The following is a 22,366-nucleotide window of genomic DNA, read 5'->3' on the forward strand; positions in this document are numbered from 1 at the left end:
TATTTACTCATTTAGCAATTAGCAGACACTTTGATCCAAAGCGACTCACAAATGAGGATTAACAAATACTATGAGACTACTTCCTCCTGTGTGGCACTCTAAGAGCTATTTTTGAGACATCTACCTTCTTTTGCTTGACTCACCTGTACTTGTATTCATATTTGCATATTTGCAAGGTGAACCATTACATTTTCTCATTCTTGATGTTGACGTTGGCTTCTTGAGACCCCCAATCTGATGGTCTCCTGTCAGAAACACACACCTGGGTACTGCCTGCTGTACGACCACTGGTTCTCTTGAGTAGGCTACATATGCTCGGTGCGCTTCTCCTTTGCTGTGTGTAGCTGCACTGGATCCAATCCTACAAGCACCTGGATTACTTCTCTGAGCATTTCTCCATTGAAAATGCTCAACACTACCTGTCCTTATCTCTGGAGAACACCAGTGTTTCAGAAACTGTGGGCCTAATAGGCAACTCATCCCGGACAGTTACAGGCAGTGTGGTCCTAAGAATCTAGGAAGCAGAACCAAAGGAGACCCAAAAGATCATCAGTAGGTTTTTGGAATGCTCAGTGGAACAAATCATCTCAAAATTAACCCAAATCTAAAAGACTCTTAACTTTATAGTAAATGTATCAAAAGAGTATTATACCAATAGTGAGAGACGCAGAGGAAGTGATACTGTATGCCCACAATTTGGAAATGGTTATAATTTAGAAGTGTCACGTGACTTTATTACATACAAACTTGGTAAATAATTCCAGGAAGCAATTACCGACTACAGCACTTTGTGCTGGCTCACATTACAACTTAAACTGCTGGGATAATATTACTCTTCATGCAATTGAGGAAATGCACAATTGGGTAATTCAGCCGTTCTCATTACATTAACAATATAAACCTTTGGCCTCATCTCTGTGCAAATGGGGCAATGATTGGACCCACTCATCATGCATGCATCCACACTGGACTGATGGACGTTAGTGAGCCAAACGTTAGTGACCCATTTGGTGTGATCTCAGTCGGCCGAGCTCCGCTGGATGCATTAACCTGGGTTTTGTCTCATTTTACCCGCAATGTTCCCGAGCCAGGCAGCATTACGCTGAGCATGATGTTCAGTGTCACTAGTTCCCTTCCTCCCTCTCTTCTCCACATGTTTTCTCAGGACGTCAGCTGATGAGAATATCCATGTCGTCTTTTGGAGCGCTGTGAAAGAATTACAATAAATTAAAGGTGACACCAATGGTCACAATTACACGATTGCAATTATTAGGAATATGATATTACATTTAGGTTCTCCCATTATTTAACTGGCAAGATGAGAATTCACATTCATGCAGAAGAAAAGATAGAAGAAGTATGGGTGGGGTGGTATAGCTAACTATGAACAAGTTTGTTTCTTGACCTCCTGGCAAAGATGGAATTACTAAAACAATGTTGTCAGAAAGAAATTACAGCAGCGGTGAATTCTTTAGGGAAGTGTACTGTAGACATCTATTTCATCAAAAAAATTGCCAGTCGTTAGATCTGCTTCCTCTATACAAAGATACCTAAAAGTCCCTCAAGGTGCAAGACTTTTTGGTATTGAATCAGAAGAAAGAAGTTCCCTATTGTCTTTGTTTTTCAATAACAGGCTTAAGAAAAGTTCAAGTGATGGTCCAACATGTTGATAATGATGGCTCATTGTCATTGTCATTGTTATAATGTATCAAAAGAAAGAATACTTGAAAATTGAGTGAACCAATTTGCATCTGTTTTTACTGTGAGGTGTAATGCATCCACTATTCAGTACATAACAATTATGTATACTCAACAAAAGAGCATTGAGCTTTATAGAGTAAAAATAAGTGACACACATAACGTAAAGTTATAGCTATATAGCTACAGAACTGAATCAGAACTGTTGTGTACCATATAAATATGTATAAATAGTTTTAGGACTGTATTGCTCCCAGATTGCTGAAGCAAAATTCTCCTTCCATTAGTTGAATCTTTATGCATACTTATATACCTAAATGCAATAATTTTCTGGGAAACTGCATTTGGCTTGGCAAAAAAAAGAAGTTATATCACAAGGTAGATTACAACTACGATTGCAACTGAGAAATCTGTTGAATACTAATGGACATAAATTCCAGTGAAGATCCCAGACAAAACAAGAACCTTCTGGCAACTGCGGTGGTGAAGGAAAAAAAGGGTTCCCAGCAGATTGGCAAATATCTCAGATTGAAAGCAAAACATTTTGCCCTAAATGGACTCACACAGTCTTCTAGCTAAATAGCTGAGGGCCAGATTTTATCAGGGTCTACCCATGAGTGCATTTACAGTGGGGGATATCCTTGCATCTGAAGCTCCTATGAGGAGATATGGTCTCACCCAAAGACAAACAAACAGTGAGGTCAGAGAGCTGCCCATGAAGCACATATGTTTATCGAATCAGAAGAGCGAAAACTGTGTTTTCAACCCATCCAAAAAGCATCTTAAGACTACATTCTCAAATATCTGAAGTTGCAACTAACATTTACGCTCGCAAGCGCTCCTAAGACAAATTGTTATTATTGAAAGCATTACCGTACAGTTAACACATTTTGCTCAGGCTTGTGTTCCAATGGAAATACCCTAGCACTCCACTCCACTATATAATCAAGGCAATAATCAAGGCACAAAATCACAATAGGCTTATTTGTATATAACCACTAGTGTAACTATTGGGCTTTTACACCTCATTACCCTTTTAAGGAAGCTAGCGAAGCGGTCATATAGGGATTTTTTTCCCCGTCATCTACTTCCTGAATTTTTGGTCAACGATACCCGGGACACCGAACCACCGGGGCACATGAAATTTGATGGGTATGTAGCCCCACTAGACTTTTACGGAAAAATTTCGTTTGGTCCCCGGGGGCCACTCCCCCACCATGCTGGGCCCCCCGAAACCCAAAAAATGCAGTTTTTCCTAAATAACTACCTGAACCGTGGCACCGAGGATGAAGAAATTTTTATGGTATGTTGGTCTCAAGGGCCCACATCAACCTAGCCCATAATCACTCATTTGTGATTTGCACCCCCCCCCCCCCCCCCCGGTAAAAAATGAAAATGCAATATCATTCTGCTTTAATCGCCCCTCTCTTCAGTGAAGATGTTCAGAACTGCACCAAATTTTATGTGTATGATTAACCTGACATTCTCTGGGGGTATGCCAAGTTTCGTAGAATTTCATCCATGGGGGGGTCTAAAAAAATTAAGTTATGTGTACATTTAGTGACTGTACACTCATTGGCCTGTAGATGGTGGTGCACACATATACACACGCACACACACACACAGGTACGCACATACCATCAGTATCGGCAATTACAACAGCCGATACATAATTACAAATTCAGTAGGATTAAAGGAAAACCAAATATTCATCATAATAATTTGGCTGCATTTCCAGTATTGGCGTCAGGTAGTCGTTTGTCCACCAGATGGCGCATCGTTGCAGTGAGACGTAATTTTGTTGGAAGTTAATCTAAAGTGGGTTGGAAAGACACTACGCTTCCTACAAAGACAAGACTGTAGTTTACCGCAGAGAACGTCTAATAAGGGTAGGATGATTTCTGCATGACATGTAATTCCCATTTCTTCTTGAAGCCGAAATAAATCTGCGAATGTTTATCGGACATGCTTGGTTTTTACTGCAGGTAGGCCACGTTAATCTTAAATTATATCAATAGCCTAGAGTAGGTAAAACTAGATGTACCGCATAGCGGTACAAAATATGACCGCCGCTCAGTCCTGTACATCCGTTCCGTGAAAATAAATCACACTTCAATTTGTCTCCATATTTTACTCCATCCCCCACTCTTGAAACTTTTGTGTATGCTTGTTTGGCATGCCTGAGTGTGTGTGTGCGGCTGCACAGAAAGTACCCTACTGGTGCTGAAAAGGTGAATAGATTGTAGAATAGCCAAAGAAGATGTAGAATTGTTATAAAACCTTTAAAATCTCTAAACAATCTCAAGTAGGGCAGTTCATCACAGTTCATCCATTGCAACTGGATTGATGAAAGGTCACTTACACCTGTAGGCTACATTGTATTTGGGAAAAGCAAAAGGTATCAGCATAATGTTATTTATTTATTTATTTATTTATTTTTTATGTATTTTTAAACAAAAACATCTCTGTCAGTTCCATGCCGTTTTCAACAGCTATCAAAAACAAAGGTCATTTTTGGATGGATGGATTTTTTGTGAATGTTTCTTCTTCTACATAAGATTTTAGTCATCTTTAGTTCATGTAATACTTTATTGTCAATGCACAAATTAAGTAACAGTAGTCTGAAACGTTATTGTTAATGCACAAATTAAGTAACAGTAGCCTAGTCTGAAACGAAATGCTGTTTTACATCTAACCAGTGGTGCAAATAACTGACATGTCCAAATGGGCCTTGATGAAATGCGTCGCTAGACTGTTCATACACATTTTAACGGGCCAAAGTTGAAGAGCTTTTGTCCGTTATTGTTAGTGCAAATATAGGCTGATTCATGTTCCCTTGCATTGTTTAACTGAGGTCCATGGCTAGTCTGGCTTTCATCAGACCAAGCTCAATCTTTTAAGAAATCAAAAAATAAATAGCGGGCAGATCAGGCTGGGTTCACCCAGCCTAGTCCATAGGCACCCGATATTGTTTAATTTTCCGATTGAGATATACACGCTCTGGCTATTCTAAATGCAAAAATGCATCAGGGAGTTATGACAAAACGGTAACTAACAAACTAGATCCTAATAGAAAGCTTCCCTAAGCTACAGGTAGGATTATAAGGTAGGCCTATTTACAACATAAATTGTCAATAGGCTATGCTGGCGACACAAATAAAATCTCCTTTGGAAACCAATGGCTTACGCCTTACAGTATCAAGCGGACTTATCGTGGCGAAAAGTTGTAATAACATTCACGCAGCTCCATGAGTCAAGGAAAGCGCGAATGAAGTAGCCACTTCTAAATGGGACCCACTACACAGTAGCTTAAGGTGTTTTGCTAAAGCAGCCATAATGAAATGAAGGTGTCATTGTTTGGATACTTCACACACACGTGCTTTTTAATTTCACAGACTACAACTACCAAGCTGTAATCAAAGCACATCGATTCCCCTCTCACACCCTGCACGCACTTAAAACAAAATAAACAGGCGTCTCAGTCTCACACATGTATAGGCAAAACTGTATCAGACCGGTGTAACGTTGGTAAATCTTCCATTGCACAGAATGATTTTGTAGCACGTGCAATAAATGACAGTCGAAAGATACAAACAGTGCTGCTATACATTTGCTTGGTATAACCGCATGTATAGTTTTCTACAAATGCAATAAATCAAATGCCTCCATCACTCAACCAACGCTAACGGTAACATTACCTAGGTCCTTATTGATATTACAAGATTAACGTACCTGCAGTAAAAACCAAGCATGTCCGATAAACATCCTCAGATTTATTTCGGCTTCAAGAAGAAATGGGAATTACACTTCATGTGAACATCGTCCTATCCTTATTAGATGTTCGCTGCGGTAAATTACAGTCCTTGTATGAAGAGTCCATTGTTTTTTCCAACCCACTTTTAACTTCCAACAAAATTACGTCTCACTGCAACGATGCGCCATCTAGTGGACAAACGACTACTTCTCGCCAATACTGAAAATGCAGCCATGATGATGATGATGAATATTTATTTTGGCTTTCTTTTAATCCTACTGATTTTCATTTTTTACCGGGGGGGGGGGGGAAATCACAAATGAGTGATTATGAGCCAGGTTGATGTGGACCCTTGAGACCAACATACCATAAAAGATTCACAGAGAACTGTGTCTGCCCTACCCTCCTTTCGGGGGGTCCAGTCCAGCGGGGGGGCTGCAGATGAAAACGAAAAATGACGGTTCCATGCTATCCATGTGGGGGTACATGCCCACCAAGTTTTGTGTACCCCGGTCTTTCAGTGTCCCGGGAATCCTTGTTGGTGTACGTCACTAAATGTACACATAAATTATTTTATTGTAAGGCCCCCCATGAACGAAAGTACACAAAACTTGGCATGCATTCAGAGGGTGTCATAATGATCCTACACTTTTAATTTCGTGCAGTTTTGACCTTGTCAGCCAGAGATATTGAGATGAAAACACCAAATTTTTTGCTTTTTAATTTTTAACTAGGTGGCGCTATACATGAAATAAGTGGTAATGGGATGGGTTGACATGCCCCCTTAAGACCAACATACATAAAAAAGGTGGACCTCCTAGGCCCTACGGTTCTCGAGATATTCACAGAAAACTGTCTCCGGCCACCTACAGGCCAGTTGGTGTATAGTAACATAAATTAATTTATTGTGTGGCCCCCCATGAACGGAATTCCACGAAACTTGGCGTGCATACAGAGGGTGTCATAATGATCCTACACTTCCAATTTCGTGCAGTTTTGACTATGTTAGGTCACAGATACCTTCAATTACAACACCTCATTTTTACTTTTTTGTGTTTAACTAGGTGGCGCTATACATGAAATGAGTGGTTATGGAATGAGTTGACATGGCCCTTGAGATCAACATACAAAAAAAAAATGGTCCTCCTAAACCCTACGGTTTTCGAGATATTCACAGAAAACTGTGTCTGCCCTACCCTCCTTTCGGGGGGTCCAGTCCAGCGGGGGGGCTACAGATCAAAACGAAAAACGATGGTTCCATGCTATCCATGTGGGGTTACATGCCCACCAAGTTTCGTGTACCCCGGTCTTTCAGTGTCCCGGGACTCATTGACGGAAATTTGGGCATGCGAAAAAGAAAAAAAAAAAAAAGAAAAAAAAAAAAAAATCTGACTAAACCTATATGACCGCCGCTTCGCTGCGCGGCGGTCATAATAATGTTACCGTTAGCATTGGTTGAGTGATAGAGGCCAATTTGATTATTGATGTATTTGTAGAAAACCATAAATGCGGTTATAGGCTACCAAGAATTGATAACAGCACTAATTGCATCTTTCGACTGTCATCTCATTTGCTTATAACCATAACCTAGGCTACTAACAGGAGCTAAATGAGTTAGCCACAACATGTTCGCTACGTGATGGTTTTCTAATGGAAAATATAGGCTACCTGAAAGATAACCTGATGATGCATCCACCGGGCTGGGACATTTAGCTCAAAGTCTCAAAAAGCATCTGAGTCAACGTTCATTCCCAAACACCCATATAGGCTACTTCAATCCTCTATTTTCAAAGGTGATTCAAGTAAGGAAGAGCATGGCTCAAAGTAAAGTAACTAGGACTGAAACTACATAAATTCGTCAAAGTGAATAATTTGTGTCAACTCGCCGCAATGTAGATTTATTAACGCACCCGTGATCTACATCTCCATTTAAACCAAATGTTTTAGAGCGCACGTATCCAGGGCAGGGCTGTACCTACACATATTTGTTGCACGTGCTACAAAAATCATTCTTTGCGATGGATGATTTAGTACCAACGTTACACCGGTCCAATACAGTTTTGCCTATGGCTATACCGTGAGACTGAGACGTTTTGTTTGTTCGAAGTGCGTGTTTAGGGTGTGTGAGAGGGGAGTCGATGTGCTTTGATTCCAGCTTGGTAGTAGTAGTCTATGCGATTAAAAAACGTGTGTGTGTGTGAAGTATCCAAACAATGATAACGCTTTCATTATGGCTGCTTTTGCCATAGACCTTGAGCTACTGTACAGTGGGTTGGCTTCCATTTAGAAGTGTCGCTTTCCGTGATTCACACAGCTGCGTGACATATTACTACTGATATGCAAAACTATTAACTTTTCGCCAAGAGGTGGCAGCTTAAGTCCGCTTGATACTGTAAGCCATTGGTTCCCAAAGGAGATTTTATTTGGGTCGCCAGCATAGCCTAGTGACAATTTATGTTGTGTAATAGGCCTAGCATAGGGCCTACCTTATATAGCTTATAATTTGTTAACAGTCACGGTTTTGTCATAACTCCCTCTATGCATTTTTGCATTTAGAATAGCTCTGAAACCGGGGGCGAACACGTCGCGTGGATATCTCAATGGCAAAATTAAACAATATTTCTATCGGGCGCCTACCATGGACTAGGCTGGGTGAACTCAGCCTGATCTGCCGGCGATTCCTTTTCGATTTCTTAAAAGATTGAGCTTGGGTTAACCATGGACCTCATAGTTGCAAAATCCAAGGAACATGAATCAGCATATTATTTGCACAAACAATAACGGACAGTAGCTCTTCAACTTGGCCCGTTAAAATGTGTATGAACAGTCTAGCATTTCATGAAGGCCCTTTTGGACATGTCAGTTATTTGCACCACTGGGTAAAACGGCATTTTGTTTTAGACTACTGGTATTTAATTTGTGCATTGACAATAAAGCTGAATATCATATGAACTAGATGACTAAACTTATTCATATGTAGAAGAAGAAACATTCACAAAAATCCATGACATGACCTCTCTTCTTGATAGCTGTTGAAAACTGCATGGAACTGACAGGGATTGTTTTGTTTAATAATAAATAAATAAATACATTATGCTGCTACCTTCTGCTTTTCCCAAATACAATGTAGCCTACAGGTGTACCTTTCATCAATCAGTCCAGATGCAATGGATGGACTGTGATGAACTGCCCTACTTGTGATTGTTTAGATATTTTGAAGGTTTTATAACAATGCTACAAATTTTTTGGCAAGTGCTACAAATCTATTCACCTTTGCAGCGCCAGTAGGCTACTTTGTGTGCGGCCCGCAAACACACATTCCAAACAAGCATACACAAAAGTTTCAAGAGTGGGGGATGGAGTAGAAGATGGAGACAAATTCATTTATATGATTTATTTTCGCGGAATGGATGTACAGGACTGAGCGGCAGTCATATTTTGTACTGCTATGCAGTACATCTATTTTGGTTCAGACTTGTTTGAAGACTCATTGGGAGCACTGAATAGAGAGCTGTATACCACGTCAGCAGACAAATATGGCTTAGGAGGAGGTGGATGGTTGGCTGGGGAAGGGGAAGAGGAATGGAAGGGGAAGGAGATGGGGTGGTGGGGTGGTGGAACAACTCTCTCCCTCCACTGTAGTTTGTCTCGGGCGCTTGTCTGTTTATCGCGGAGCCTCTGCAGCCAAAGGGAAAGGCCTTTCCCAGAGTAACCCTGCATTTCTCTGTAATCAGCACATTGGTCGGGCGTGTCCGCATTTCTCCCACCACTAATTTTATTTCTCATGCCACAGTGGGCTAACCTCAAGGAGGAGGAAGCCATCCTCCGCTTCTGATGACAGAGATTGGATATACCTTCTACAGCAGCATAGGCTGGAGAGGCTGGCTGTTTGGCTCACGACGTGCTGCTCCTCCTCAGCATGGGGGAAATCCTTCTGCTCTCTGAGGAACTTCTGCAGGTCGGTCATGGGGAAACCGTTTTTCTGGTAGTTCTGTGGAATGGCAGAAAAAATCCCTTCAGAATAAGTGGCATGGGGCACTTTCAAGAGGGGCAAGGGACTTCATCCTCTTGCAGCTACCATATGAAACACACACACACAAACACACACACACACACACACACACACACTCACACACACACGCACAGTAATTCCTAAAGAACTCTGATTTTGGGTCACTGCCAGTGAAATGCTTTATTCAGTGCCTCAATTCCTTGTTAAAATGGCAGAACAGAGAGACAAATCTGTTTAAATATGACCAAAACAACTCACCAAACCCACATCTGAATAGTTACAACTCAATTTTCTTGTCAGGAATCTTTCAAAAACAATAAATTTGCCAGAACTTGCAAATTTCCATTTCTCCATTTCACCTGAAACTGAGGAACTGGCCATTCCATAGTAAGCCCAGAGTGATCAAGTGAGGCCATTAAGAGAGAGACTTCTTAATGTCTTGTGATGCACGTTCACAGCAAACCTAGTCAATCCTTAAATTGTCTTATAACTGTATTTAGCAGACACTATGACGCAAAAACAATGATGAACAGTCGAAAAAGGTTGAAAAGCTGTGTAAAGCTTGAACTCTTGGCCTTGCTGGTGCTGGCACCGTACTCGTCACGTGTTTAGGGGTGAGAAGCAGAGTAGGATAATCCCTCGCTGCACTGTGCCGAGTTACCTTGATGGTCTCGTAGGCGTCAGTGATGAGGGCGATGAAGAGGCTGAGCACCATGTAGATGAAGAGGGAGATGAAGGAGTAGAGGTAGACGCGGCTGAACACCCACACCAGCATCGACTTCTCCTCGAACTGGGCGAAGGTGGTGAACATGTCGTCTCCGTTGACCAGCGAGAAGAGACACTCTGCCACCCGGCTCAGGCCCTCAAACTAGCCGCATGGCAGCAGAGAGCAGAGAAGGGAACTGTTCAAATGTATACAGCTGCGAGAGCTAACACTTGTAATCAGTAGAGGGTCTTTCACATAATCATTCAGAAATAAATGTGTTTAGAGACCATCTAAGCTTAAGCTCTTTTCAGTTTTTAACTAGTTTGACCACAATTTCAGTGCGAATACTAATCAACATTCTAAGCCTTTTCTACTATTATTCATTTACCAAAATGTAACAGAGACTTAAGCAATTTATAAAATCACATTAAAAGGTGTCCGCAGAAACACTGATCTAGAAACAATAACTCTATACTCTGTGGTTAGAAAGAAAATAAATAAAATGTGTTATATGTCTTAACTTTCTTAATTATGGGACACAACAAACATATGGGACTTCTTTTTACAAACATATGGGACTTCTTTCATAAGTTTCAAAGACCCAAACTTTTTTTGTGTCTTGGAGCACATTCCAGGGTTTGGGCTCAGCAATACTATATATAGAGGTCATTCAATTCCTGAGACATATGCATATGGTTGGTTTACGAATCGCATTACCACTAGGGGTATGGGTCATTTACATAAGACAGCAAGAGTCTAGTGCCATCTAGTGGCAGTAAGTTGGTACCATCATTGAGTATACCTTAACATACCCAGTGAATGTGAACTCAAAGAACCCAATTAACTAACTGTACCATTGCTACCAGATGTGCACAGTAACCATTGTATCTAGTGTCCACAGCCCAATCCTTGGGTGTGAGTGTATGGTACCTTCTCGTGATAAGGCCCCAACACGATCCAGCCGCAGAACGTGTAGCCCAGGTAGATCATCCCTGCACAGCAGCAGAAGCGCAGCACCTTGGGAAAGGCCATTCTCATGGTGAGGATGAGAACCTGAGGACAGAGACAGATGTGCTTGAGGGCAGAAAGTGGAAAGTGTGAAAGTGAACGACAACAAATTTGTTGCACACAAGCTTTTTACTCAGAAGCGGTCACTATGGGTCACACACGTTAAAATGCTTTGCATGTGTATTTGAGGGAAACGTGACTTAATTAACATACATTGTATTTCTGGAAATACCCCAAGTATCTGATTACGCCGACCCAAACCATCAGTGTTGACGTCCCCAGGAAGATGCTGCACACGTCATAGCTGGTAAGACTCTGGAGGGTGAAAGGTAAATATTTGCTTTCAGCTGTTTGACATGGGCAAAGTCTTATTCTAACAGTGGCTACGCAATATTGTCAGAGACTTTCTAATGAGGAGAAACAGCACTCAAAAAATCCTCCATAGAAATGCATGGGGTTAGTTTGTAACGCCAATATGGCCGTTGTCTACACATATCCCACCCCTTCCTCGGCAAAACTTCGACATGTGAATACATTGAGCCAATCATGTGGTTTGATTTGAATACATTGAGCCAATCATATGTTGTGTTGTGAAGACATCTTCCCAATCATATGTTGTGAACTCGCTGCTGGAGCAAGATTGGTGTCGTAAAGCCTTGCGCACGCGCATTTCTGCTGAATAGGATGCCCGATAAGTGCCCAGAAAGCGTTGCTATATGGCTGCCGAGTGGAGGGACTTGCCTAAAAGGACTCTGATATTGTCATGCACTGTGATCTCATGGAAATCTCATTCCAAAGTCCAAATATCTACGGTAATGTCTGAGTCACACAGATGTTTTCTGTCTCCTTCCTGGTCGTCATGCTCTAATGGTGTATCTGAACCTGGTGAACTTGACACCAGTTTGTTTAGAAGGAAGACAACTCAGTTTCAGTCAAGTAATAAATACCACTTCAGTCATGTAATACTGTTGCAGACTGTTGAGAACTATAATGGGTTCAAAGGGTCATTTATTGCACTACCTGGCAATCTGTATCCTAAAAACATCGCCAATTACATAAGTACATAACACATAAGCAAAAGACTTTGATGTGCTAAGACCAAAAACCTCAAACCACAGAACTTCATCAACCAGTTTTGTTTTTAATCACTAGTACCTTTGACTGAATTTCCATCTTCAGTATTGAGCCCACTATTGCCAGAATGTCACTGATGATCACCAAGACATACCAGCCATTCAAGAACTCCTTCTTGTCATCGTCACATACAGAGCGGTTATAATTCTCAAGAATGAAATTTGAGAACCTCTGGAAAGTGAAAGAGACTGTTTTATTATTAAAGTTTCTGTGTGGGGTTTAAGTTTATAGTTATTGTGGGTAAATGTTTAATAATCCAACATTTTTTTTTCTTTTATTTTATTAAAAACCAGTGTAATGCAAAGAAGTTCAAATAAAGAGGATATGATTGTGGCAAGATATGGTAGTCAAGATGTGTGTACTGTTAATAATTATCCACTGTGACGGCCTGAGATTAACTGACACTTACCTGAAGTAGCTTGACTGCGAGGACAATGGAGCGTGTGCAGAGCACAGCCGACATGAGACACACAGCGATAACAAAGCCATCAAACACCAGAAGGTAGTGGGTGTTCTTCTGAGCTAGGACACACAGAGACCAGAAGATAAAGTTGGACAAATTCACTATTGTGTGTGTTTTTCCACAGTGACACCAACCGCAAGTGTAAGGGTCCTAACTCCCGGGCTGATGATAATCCTTTCAATCATATGTGGACTTTTGATCAGTTATTCTGCTTCATGAAAGTGTGGGTCTAAATTGTTTGCCTACTGGCACATGCTCATCACATGTCCACAGGAGAAGTTAAAGCTGCAGTTGGCAAGATTTTGTTGATCATATTCACTGAAACCGACACTATGCTCCGACAGAACAACATAAATCAGCCAGTTTTAGAAGAAAAAAAACGCACTTCTACCTCCACCTAGAGCCTGTTATTTGTTTTGCAAAAATCCACAGCTCCCGGTTCTTCTGGTCCTATCAGAGCAGGGCTGTGTGAGATCTGACTGTCAATCACAGTCTGGTGCACACTGACGATCACAAACTTGATGAGAGGGTGCTCGTGGTAGTGGGGGAGGGGCATGAGAGTTGTAAACATTCAACATTTTGGCTAAGTCCCTTCAATCCGTCAGACTTGCCAACTGCAGCTTTAACTAGGAACAGGAAATGTAATCAAATGCATTGTCATGTCTTGATTGATTCACTCTAATGGTCTCACTACAACAACGGTCTCAGTATAATCAACAACTCACCATGTGATTCCTATCAATGCAACCAATCACAAATTGGGTAGCCTATTTAAGGGAAGTTGACACAATGTTCTAGGAGCCATTCTGTAGTCAGAACTCCCACACCCCAGGTGTGTAGCCATCATCCTCTGAGCTGGGTATGTTCATTCTCTGATTGTTTTGTATGATATCCTAAGTATTCCTTTAACCTGCTTTGTAACTTTCACATTATTCATTTAGATGGACTTCTATAATGTGTTGGATGAATAACTTGTACCTGACAAATAAATTGTTAAGCTCTGCACCCGCATAGCCTTTTTATGTACTTATTGACCAGAGTCGTAGTCTAGGTAACAGTGTTGCCACAATGAATGGCTAGGATAAAGTTATCGCCGCCGTAGAAGCTAATCAACTGAAGTGGTAAGCTACAGCAGAACTGTCTACTTTAGGCTATTAGGTGATATAGCAATGGACAGTTTGTCAGCGATGGTCTGGATCAAGATGGCCAAACCCTAGCTCAGCCTGAACCCTCTGTAGCTCAGGGTTTGATGGACTGTTTAGCACGCTGATGAGTATCGCAGTCCAAGACAACACTTTAGCATCTGTCCAGCTTTCAGCAGCACTAGTAGGCTACTACTAATTGTGTTTTTAGGAACTGCCGGTGTAAAACCGGCCGTGGAAGAGACCTGTGTAACAATATTCCTAGAAGTAAACGATTGTAATAAGAAAACAAGTTATGCATTCTCACAAATAATCTATATTGTGAGTATATCAGCTTACTATGGATAGTAATGTTACATTGAAGTGAACCTTTTCTACATTAAGCGGAATAAGATTTATTAGGTTTAACAGGGGTTTATAATCAATTGTTATAATTCCAATAGCGCGCAGAAAGCTTCACGATTTCCTTCGACCACTTTCAGTTCCCTAATTGGTTCTGAAAAGTGACTACACAAGCGCGCACACACACACACCTTCCAGGTGAATAACTATCCCTGCTTTTAATCAGTTTAGTCAACCACAACCAACAAGTTGAACATATGGTAAAACAAATGCAGTTGCATTAATTCAACAATCACTGTGCATACCAGTTCCTGAGATCCTCCAGTTTTTGCATGCATTGCTCTGAGCATCAATATCCAGGTATATTTTTACCTTTCCACTGTGACACTTGTTGTCAAAGGTTATCTGAAATATGAATTGTTAATCAGTTTGTGGATTTGTCCATATAGATAGATAGATACTTTATTGATCTAATAAATCTAATAATTGATCTAATAATAGCAAAATTAAGCATGAAGATAAAGGCTCAACAACACAACAGAAGAAAACTAAACTTACAGTGCCACTGAAAGTGTAGCAGTCAGGTAGCTCTCGAGAACGAACTGTTTGTAGATTGATTCCTTTTAGTTGAAAGGAGATCTCCATGTCAATAAGCCTGTATTTAACAAAAAGCCTCATGCCATCATGATGTAACTTTTTTCAGTGTAAAAATACAGAATATTTCAGTGTCAAATATATTTACCTGTAAAAATCTAGATTGAAAAAAGATGCATTGTCTTTCTTCCATGAGTCCATGTGTTGGGGATCAAGACTCAAGCAAACTGCAGAAGAGATAATTGGAAAGAAGGAAAAAAAATATCACATCAGGCCAGAGATTTAAGCCATTGTCTGGTTCATCCTGCAAGGAGGAATGTTTGCCCCAGTATAACGAAGCATCACATATCATATGGTTGACCTGTTTCTGTTTGGGAATCGATGTCATAGTACTCGTCCGAGGGCTGCACGTAGCCCTTCTTGTAGTATTCCTTACAGATGGTCAGTGGCACCAGGGTTCCGTTCTCCTGCTCTGCGTAACTCACTGGGCCCACCGTCAGCTCACGTAACCTGGCAAACTGCAAACACCACAAGCCTGTGGTTACGCATACGGAAATGGCAGGAGAGTGGCTGATTTCATTTAAGCTGGGGTGCGTTTCCTGAAAGCACCGTTGAACAAGACTCATAGTTAACACGACAGTCTCTGAGTTCATTTTGGACACTCTCTCCCTCCACTGTGACTGCTTAACAGTGCTGAAACACTGTTCTGGTAAATAAAATCCACAAATTGAACCTTGACCAACAGTGGCCCAATCTCAATGTCCACACTCATTGACTCACAGAATATTAGGTGTGTTCCCGTCAAATTTGAGGATTTAGGGCTGTCCCACTGTCAAATTGTGAAGTGCACGAGGGCTCACTCGCACACTGTCTGAGCCCTTTTTGTAAGGTGACATTTCTGCAGAGTTCACCTAAGGGAATTACCAATGATCCAAAGTGTTGTGATGTGAAACTCAGGGGAAGGCTGAAGTAAAGAACTATCATAAAACAGTCACAGAAATAGTTTGCAACATGTTTAGGTGTCATCAGTTTAACATGATATGTTACAGGTGCCATTCCTGTTAATAGAAGATATTTGAGGGCTCCAGGCCTAAACCTTAGGGTTAAAGGTGCCTTGTATATGTCCATAAACTCCTATTAGAGAGCTGTGAACTGGGTTGTCCACAGACAGGATTATGTAGTGACGGGAAGAAATGAGATGTATGCATATGGGGATAAAAGGAAGAAACGTGAGCAGACAGACATACACAATAAGCTTACCTGATCCATTGTATAAAATAGGCTGTCATAGACACTCTCCTGAGAGTACACTGACACACAGTAGTCATCTTCATCTGTTCCACTGTAGCCTTTTAGAAACAGGCTCTTGAAAGCCTTCAGATTCTCTTCTTTATATGAAACTACAAGTTGGTTGTTCAAACCAAACAGGACAAGCTTTGGAAATACAGAAAAAATATGTTGAAACTATTGTTAAGATAATAAAACTGAGATCTTTCATACATTTATTATAACCATACCATGAATGGATTGTTATGTAATTGTGAGCTAGAAGTGGATAAAATATACACTTAATTCACCTGAGTGGTGATCATGATGATCTTCAAGATTTGTACGCCTAGTTTCCATGGTTTTTGACGTCGGGCTCTGTATTTTTCACATGGGCTCATGAAGTAGTACTTTAGGTCATCTCTTAGGATTTCTTCTGTCCTGAGATCTGAGGTCAGTGTGTTCCTGTCAAAAAATAAAGAAGATGAAATAGGCTAAGGGGTCCAAAGAAATAGGCTATGGGGTGCAAGGTGTGAGCAAGGCTATACACCAGGTTACTGACACCTTTTTAGGGCTACACTTTTCGTGGCTGTTTTACAGTGTTTTATTGTCATTGACAGTGGCCAAGTCACATGAATATTCCTCATATGAAAGAGGAAGAAATGTTGTTGAATCTGCAAGTTATATAGGCTACAGCACTGGTTGTTTGGCAGAAGTTGTGCTTTGTAATGCAGGCCTAGGCTATACTTTCTGAACTTCAACTGAGTTTCCAAACGAAGAAAAAGTGCAAATAAGTTATAGAACGTGCTGTGAAAAGAACACTACCTGCATTCATGTGGGAAAAGTCCAAGGTTGACCCTGAGCAAGCAAAACCCGGTAGCATGTTTGCAGATCTAATTACACGAATTTTTATTTAGAGTGAACTCTGGAACTCCACAAAAAACAGATTTCGAAAGATCGTGTATTGTTATGTTTGTGTTTTTCAGCTCTGTTCAAACATCCGAATGATACAATTCCAGTCCTGACGACATTGGCCACTTGGCTTGCTCACACAGCAATTGCCCACGCTGTCACAACTTGACCTGACAGCACTTCCAGCGGTCGACATCTGTACAATAACCTGTTATGTAGCCTTTTAATGAACAGGTATGTCATGCGTGTAATTGTAGATCCTACAACACACAGCACCGACGTTTTATTTGATCCAAAGTTAAAGATGTTTCTTACCGTACCGACTCCCCGGGTTCAGTATATGTAGCAAACAACTCCATTTCGAAACTATTTGACAATGGCCAATTTGTTTTAAATTAATCAATAATCTTCATCAATTTCAGTCATTTTACATCACGGATGGATAACAACTGTTACACAACTGAAATGAAAGCATGTAGTGTTTGGTCCGACTCCGCGGTCAAACTGCGATGGCACCGTCTGACCAATCAACACAAGTTCACACTGTACTGTAGGTGTGCTCATCCCCATGGCCCAACCTCAAAGCGTTACAGAGGCAACTCAGCGCTAGTTTAAAATATTAAGCCAGCATAATCATCTGCGCAAACTATGAATTTTATGAATGTTCCCCACAGAAAGAACTGCATCAAATGTGTAATGTTTTATTTTTTTACATGTAGGCCTAACAGCATTTAACAAATCAAAATATGAAAAAAGGTAGCCTAGCTATTTATTGTTTACAAATTTTAATTGATTTCATTCATAGATTATTTTAGTAGATTAGTAGGCAATTATCTTCCCAAATTCCCAAACATGTAGGCTACACAACAACAAAGGCCATTTAAAGACAATAATAACATTGACACGTGATCTAACTCACACAGTCTCTGAGATAGTCTTGTCTCTCACACAATTCTCACTCTTGAACTGGCACTCTAATATCCTCAACATGTCCACTCTTTATTAAGGCGTCCTTCTGCTCTGAAGAGGCCTCTTCTGCCTAAAAACAGGAACACATGACATTAGTCATACATAAAAATATACACAAGACCAGCATTTCCCTATTCTTTGCCACTAGATCTACAATCTTCTACGGAAACGCATCAGGGATTCCTCAAACCATGGGTTCCCAAATTAACCTCAGAATGGCACACTGCACACTAAATAAAAATCCCATTCTGGGACCTCAGCAACAGGTGCTGATCCAGAGCATTACAACAATCAGTTGATATTCATTTGCCATTTCTACAGCAAAACACAGTCACGCTTGCGGTTTTGCCCAGTGCCTATTTAAGTTGCTAAGATTAAGCGAAATAACATTCTTTTGGTGTACTTGTGATGCATCTAATGTGCTGGCTGCTTTTAACAGACCAGGTGAGATCAGATGAGTGTCACACCATTTAACTGGCACAGTACAGCAGTTTAATTGTTTTGTTGCTTAATTGTTAGCAACACTTTTTTAAGGGGAGATCACTACCATTAAGACCAACTAGTTGCTTATTCAGGATTTACCAGGAATAATTGACCTATTGAGTATTAATAAGAAATTGTTAAATAAAGACCTAATAAATGTGTAGCCTAATACAAACCTTATTGAGCACTAATACATACACATGTTAGTTATGTATTAATGGATAACATGTTTGCTAACATGTTACTGAGAAATCTTTAAAAAAAAATTGTATCATGTACAACCATTATGAGGATATTAGCATACTGTTATTACTCCCTCTGAAAAGCCTTCCACATTTTCATGTGCTTCAAAACTGGCTTTGTAAAATAGCAAAATAGCAGTACACCGTAGATTTGACTGAAACCCTACACTCTAGCCATGAAACAAAAACTGAAGGTAAATGGATCTGTGTATCACAGGCTTCATCTGCTTAGTCACAAAATGTGCTGAATGTTATTTGGCTTCCATGTTCCCATGGAGAAATGTTAGCTCATGTCCAGCATCTGTATGTGAAGTGAGTTAAACCATAAAAGCAAATATACAACAATAGCATGTCCACATCTCACAACAGTTACATTACATGGGGCTATGACACAATGCATGGAGGGGGAAAAACTCAAATTTCACAAAGAAGGTCTGTTGGACTTTGATAACAGCAGGCACCCACAGGCAGGCTGGGTGGGGGGTGTTACTGTGCGTGATGAGATATGCCAACAAATATGAACGTCACTTTACCAGTTTCTCAGTTATCATCCTTTCAATAAGCAATAAGATCTGAAATGTCAAAATAGGGGATCAAAAGATGGCTAAATATCAATTTAATTCTATTAATCTATTCTATTCATGTATTGATTCTAGACAGAAATAATAACATTACATTCATTTTAACATTAAAATTAACATACAACACTTGTCTCAAAGTGCTATACAGAACCCGAATCTCTGGATACTTACGTTGAGTCCTTGTAATGATGTTATCTGCTCTGGTGCTGCAGCTCCTTCACTGCGTGTTGACGCTGTGCTCTGCTGATCTGATGGTCTCATAGTCCTCTCTCCCCCTGTGAGCCTTGTTCAACATGCTGGGAGTCGATGCCGTGGACTTTCTTATCGACAGGCTGCTCTTTCTCTTTTCTCTTCACATCTTTAAGAACTTCCTTTACTGCAACAGCAGCTGCCTGGTCCCCCTCAGCAACATCCTCCCTCTCCTCCCCCTCTCTCTCTATCCCTTCCTCAGGTAGCCTGGATTGGTCAGTCTCGTCTCCGCTGAAATGGCGATCTGCATTCCGCAGGGTCTCCACAAAAACCCGCCGCTGGTTCTCCTTGGGCCGGACGGGTCTCCGGCGGACCTCTTGTCTCCATCCTTCTCCTCTTGCGCCTCCTCCCCTCGCCCGACCCCTCTGATCCAGACCCCGTATGGGGAGCGGCGCATCCCCGGCCCCCAGGTGGTGCTGGTCGTCCTCATCCTCTTCGTTGGAGTCTCCCTGTTCTAGCTGGGGGTGTTGGCCACGGTCCTGGAGTCTGTTGGGTGGTGGCGGGGGATCTCTGCGACCTCTTCTCAGCGGGCCGGTAAGGACATGCTGGATGGCAGTCTGGGCACTGCCATATATGCAGTACTAAAGAGAAATAACCACAGAATGTTAACTCCCAAAAGACCTGAAGAGTCTCATTTTTAACACCAGAGTAGCTAAATGCATAAAGTCTACAGAAAATAGATCTTAAACTTCGTATGTGGGGAATACACATTTATAAACACTTATGACACATAAAAGGAACCTAAATCCTGTATGCTCAACAACTATGCTAGAAAAAAACACAGATCAGGTACAGAATAAGAACATCGTACTCTATGCATGAAAATGTATGGAATAGTTGGGTACATTACCAAAATCATTACCACAGTGGATAGCACAACAGGGATGAAGACAGCGAAGAAGACAAGTATTTGAAAAGTAACTGGCAGATCCTTCAGAAGGGCCCTGAGGAACTCACTGATCCCCTGGCCCAAGTGCTTCAGGGGTTCTGTGATGAAGGTTGTAATGGTAACGGAGATGGCCTGTAACAAGAGAGTTAACATTTAACAACATTTTCTCAGACTCACTTTCTTTAATATTAGCTTAACTGAGGTGGAACGACATGTACCATGTAATGAATGTAATGAAAGGGACTTTTCCAAAAATATTTCATCATATTTGATGTACCAAGGAAATGTCAAAGAGAGTTCACTATTAACAGTTGATACATGTAATAGGTAGTAGGTATCTACAATGACCGCTTTGGTACACAAGAATATTTCCATTTACCTTAATTGGAGACACCAGTAATATGGGATTAACCATGAGTACTTCATAGTATTTCTTGCAAGGATCATCTTGAAGAGTCCAGGTGCGACAAAAACCATTCTGAAAGAGAACATAAACACGAGAATGAATCATACATTTAAATGTTATGTAAACACTTATGGCAAATATTGACACAGTTCTCATACCTTTTAAGTTGTCCACCCAGTCTACCTTCTTCACACCATTACATGTGGGCATTCTGAAGTTAAAACTGAACCACTCTTGGTCTTTGAGGCTCTTATTTTGTCCTTCTCAGAAGAATTCCCCAAACTAAATGTAGATGTGAATGTGTATTTTCATAGCTTTGATTAAACTGCATAGCTGTTAAAACTTGTTATAGTTAATATATAAAAAGAGGTGGCCACCGCACACTGTTATATTTCTTTAGTGATTTTTATTGAGCAACGCGTTTCGCCAGTTGCTTCATCAGGCTCAATTCAAAACTAAGCAAGTGAGATAAAATAAGGTCCCATCCCAACAGGTGATAGGCCACTGATACATCACATGACTCAAGTCATCACATCAATTAGTCACATAGTCCATTGACTCAGGTCATCAATTAGTCAATTAGTAAATCTATCACACAGCTCAACTAGTCATCTTCCCTACAAGAGGCAATCCAGAAATCTTTTTCTATTACTAGTCAAATATTTCACAATCAACATTTCACAATTTTTTTGTTATAGTTAAGTTCACTAAAACATTTTCACCTTCACGACTGTGTCCAGCTCAACTCCAAATGTGTCCTCAAAGCGCCATTTCCAGGCCTCATAGTCATGTGGTTTGAAGTCCACCAGTATCTTACTGAGAGCATCATCTAGAGAACCCGTTGTCCAGGTCTCCCGAACCACCAACTTCTGGAGCTCAGCCATAGTTCTTGAAGACAAATATTAACAAAATTAAAATTATAACAAAATTAGAGGGGCAGCCGTGGCCCACTGGTTAGCACTCTGGACTTGTAACTGGAGGGTTGCCGGTTCGAGCCCCGACCAGTGGGCCGCGGCTAAAGTGCCCTTGAGCAAGGCACCTAACCCCTCACTGCTCCCCGAGGGCCGCCGTTGTAGCAGGCAGCTCACTGCGCCGGGATTAGTGTGTGCTTCACCTCACTGTGTGTTCACTGTGTGCTGTATGTGTTTCACTAATTCACCGATTGGGTTAAATGCAGAGACCAAATTTCCCTCACAGGATCAAAAAAGTATATATACTTATACTTATACTTCTAGCTGCCAGTCTGTGGCGGTAGTGAGGAGACCTGACCTGGCCCTCGCTTGGATAGTGGGCTTCTCTCCAGCTCTGTGGAATCTGATTGACTGAGGCTTGCTGTGGTTCTTGGTGGTAGTAATGGCCTTGGCTATACTCTCAGCAACCGCCTTCAGCACCTGGTCGTGGCGCCAGCGGTAGCGCCCCTCTCCAAGGGCTTTAGGGCAGCTACTGAGGAGGTGTTCCAGGGATCCCCTTCCTGGACACTGGAGACAGGATGGTGTCTCTGCTTTGCCCCAGACAT

The 22,366-nt window shown here is 41.2% G+C and overlaps 1 protein-coding gene and 1 pseudogene across 3 annotated transcripts; both read right to left on the reverse strand.

Moving 5' to 3' along the window:
- Window positions 1-695: 695 nt before the first annotated feature.
- On the reverse strand, window positions 696-21,656 carry mcoln2 (mucolipin TRP cation channel 2). 3 transcript variants are annotated; one of them, XM_042057851.1, is made up of 15 exons: window positions 21,573-21,656; window positions 17,951-18,070; window positions 16,431-16,584; window positions 16,114-16,287; window positions 15,215-15,371; window positions 15,002-15,080; window positions 14,818-14,914; window positions 14,565-14,664; window positions 12,722-12,834; window positions 12,334-12,483; window positions 11,392-11,493; window positions 11,101-11,223; window positions 10,126-10,332; window positions 9,307-9,443; window positions 696-1,206 (listed from the first exon to the last, which is right to left on the reverse strand). In XM_042057851.1, exons 2-15 carry the CDS (start codon window positions 18,019-18,021, stop codon window positions 1,170-1,172), a joined length of 1,701 nt encoding a protein of 566 aa, XP_041913785.1. In that variant the 5' UTR covers window positions 18,022-18,070; window positions 21,573-21,656; the 3' UTR covers window positions 696-1,169. The 3 variants fall into 3 exon arrangements, with proteins under 3 accessions (XP_041913785.1, XP_041913784.1, XP_041913786.1); XM_042057850.1 differs by lacking the exon at window positions 21,573-21,656 and adding an exon at window positions 19,478-19,566; XM_042057852.1 differs by lacking the exon at window positions 21,573-21,656 and having other exon boundaries at window positions 17,347-18,054.
- Window positions 19,483-21,745, reverse strand: LOC121677986 (annotated as a pseudogene).
- Window positions 21,746-22,366: the final 621 nt, after the last annotated feature.

The sequence above is a fragment of the Alosa sapidissima genome, chromosome 12 (assembly GCF_018492685.1).
Source record: "Alosa sapidissima isolate fAloSap1 chromosome 12, fAloSap1.pri, whole genome shotgun sequence".
Taxonomy (NCBI): Eukaryota; Metazoa; Chordata; class Actinopteri; order Clupeiformes; family Clupeidae; genus Alosa; species Alosa sapidissima.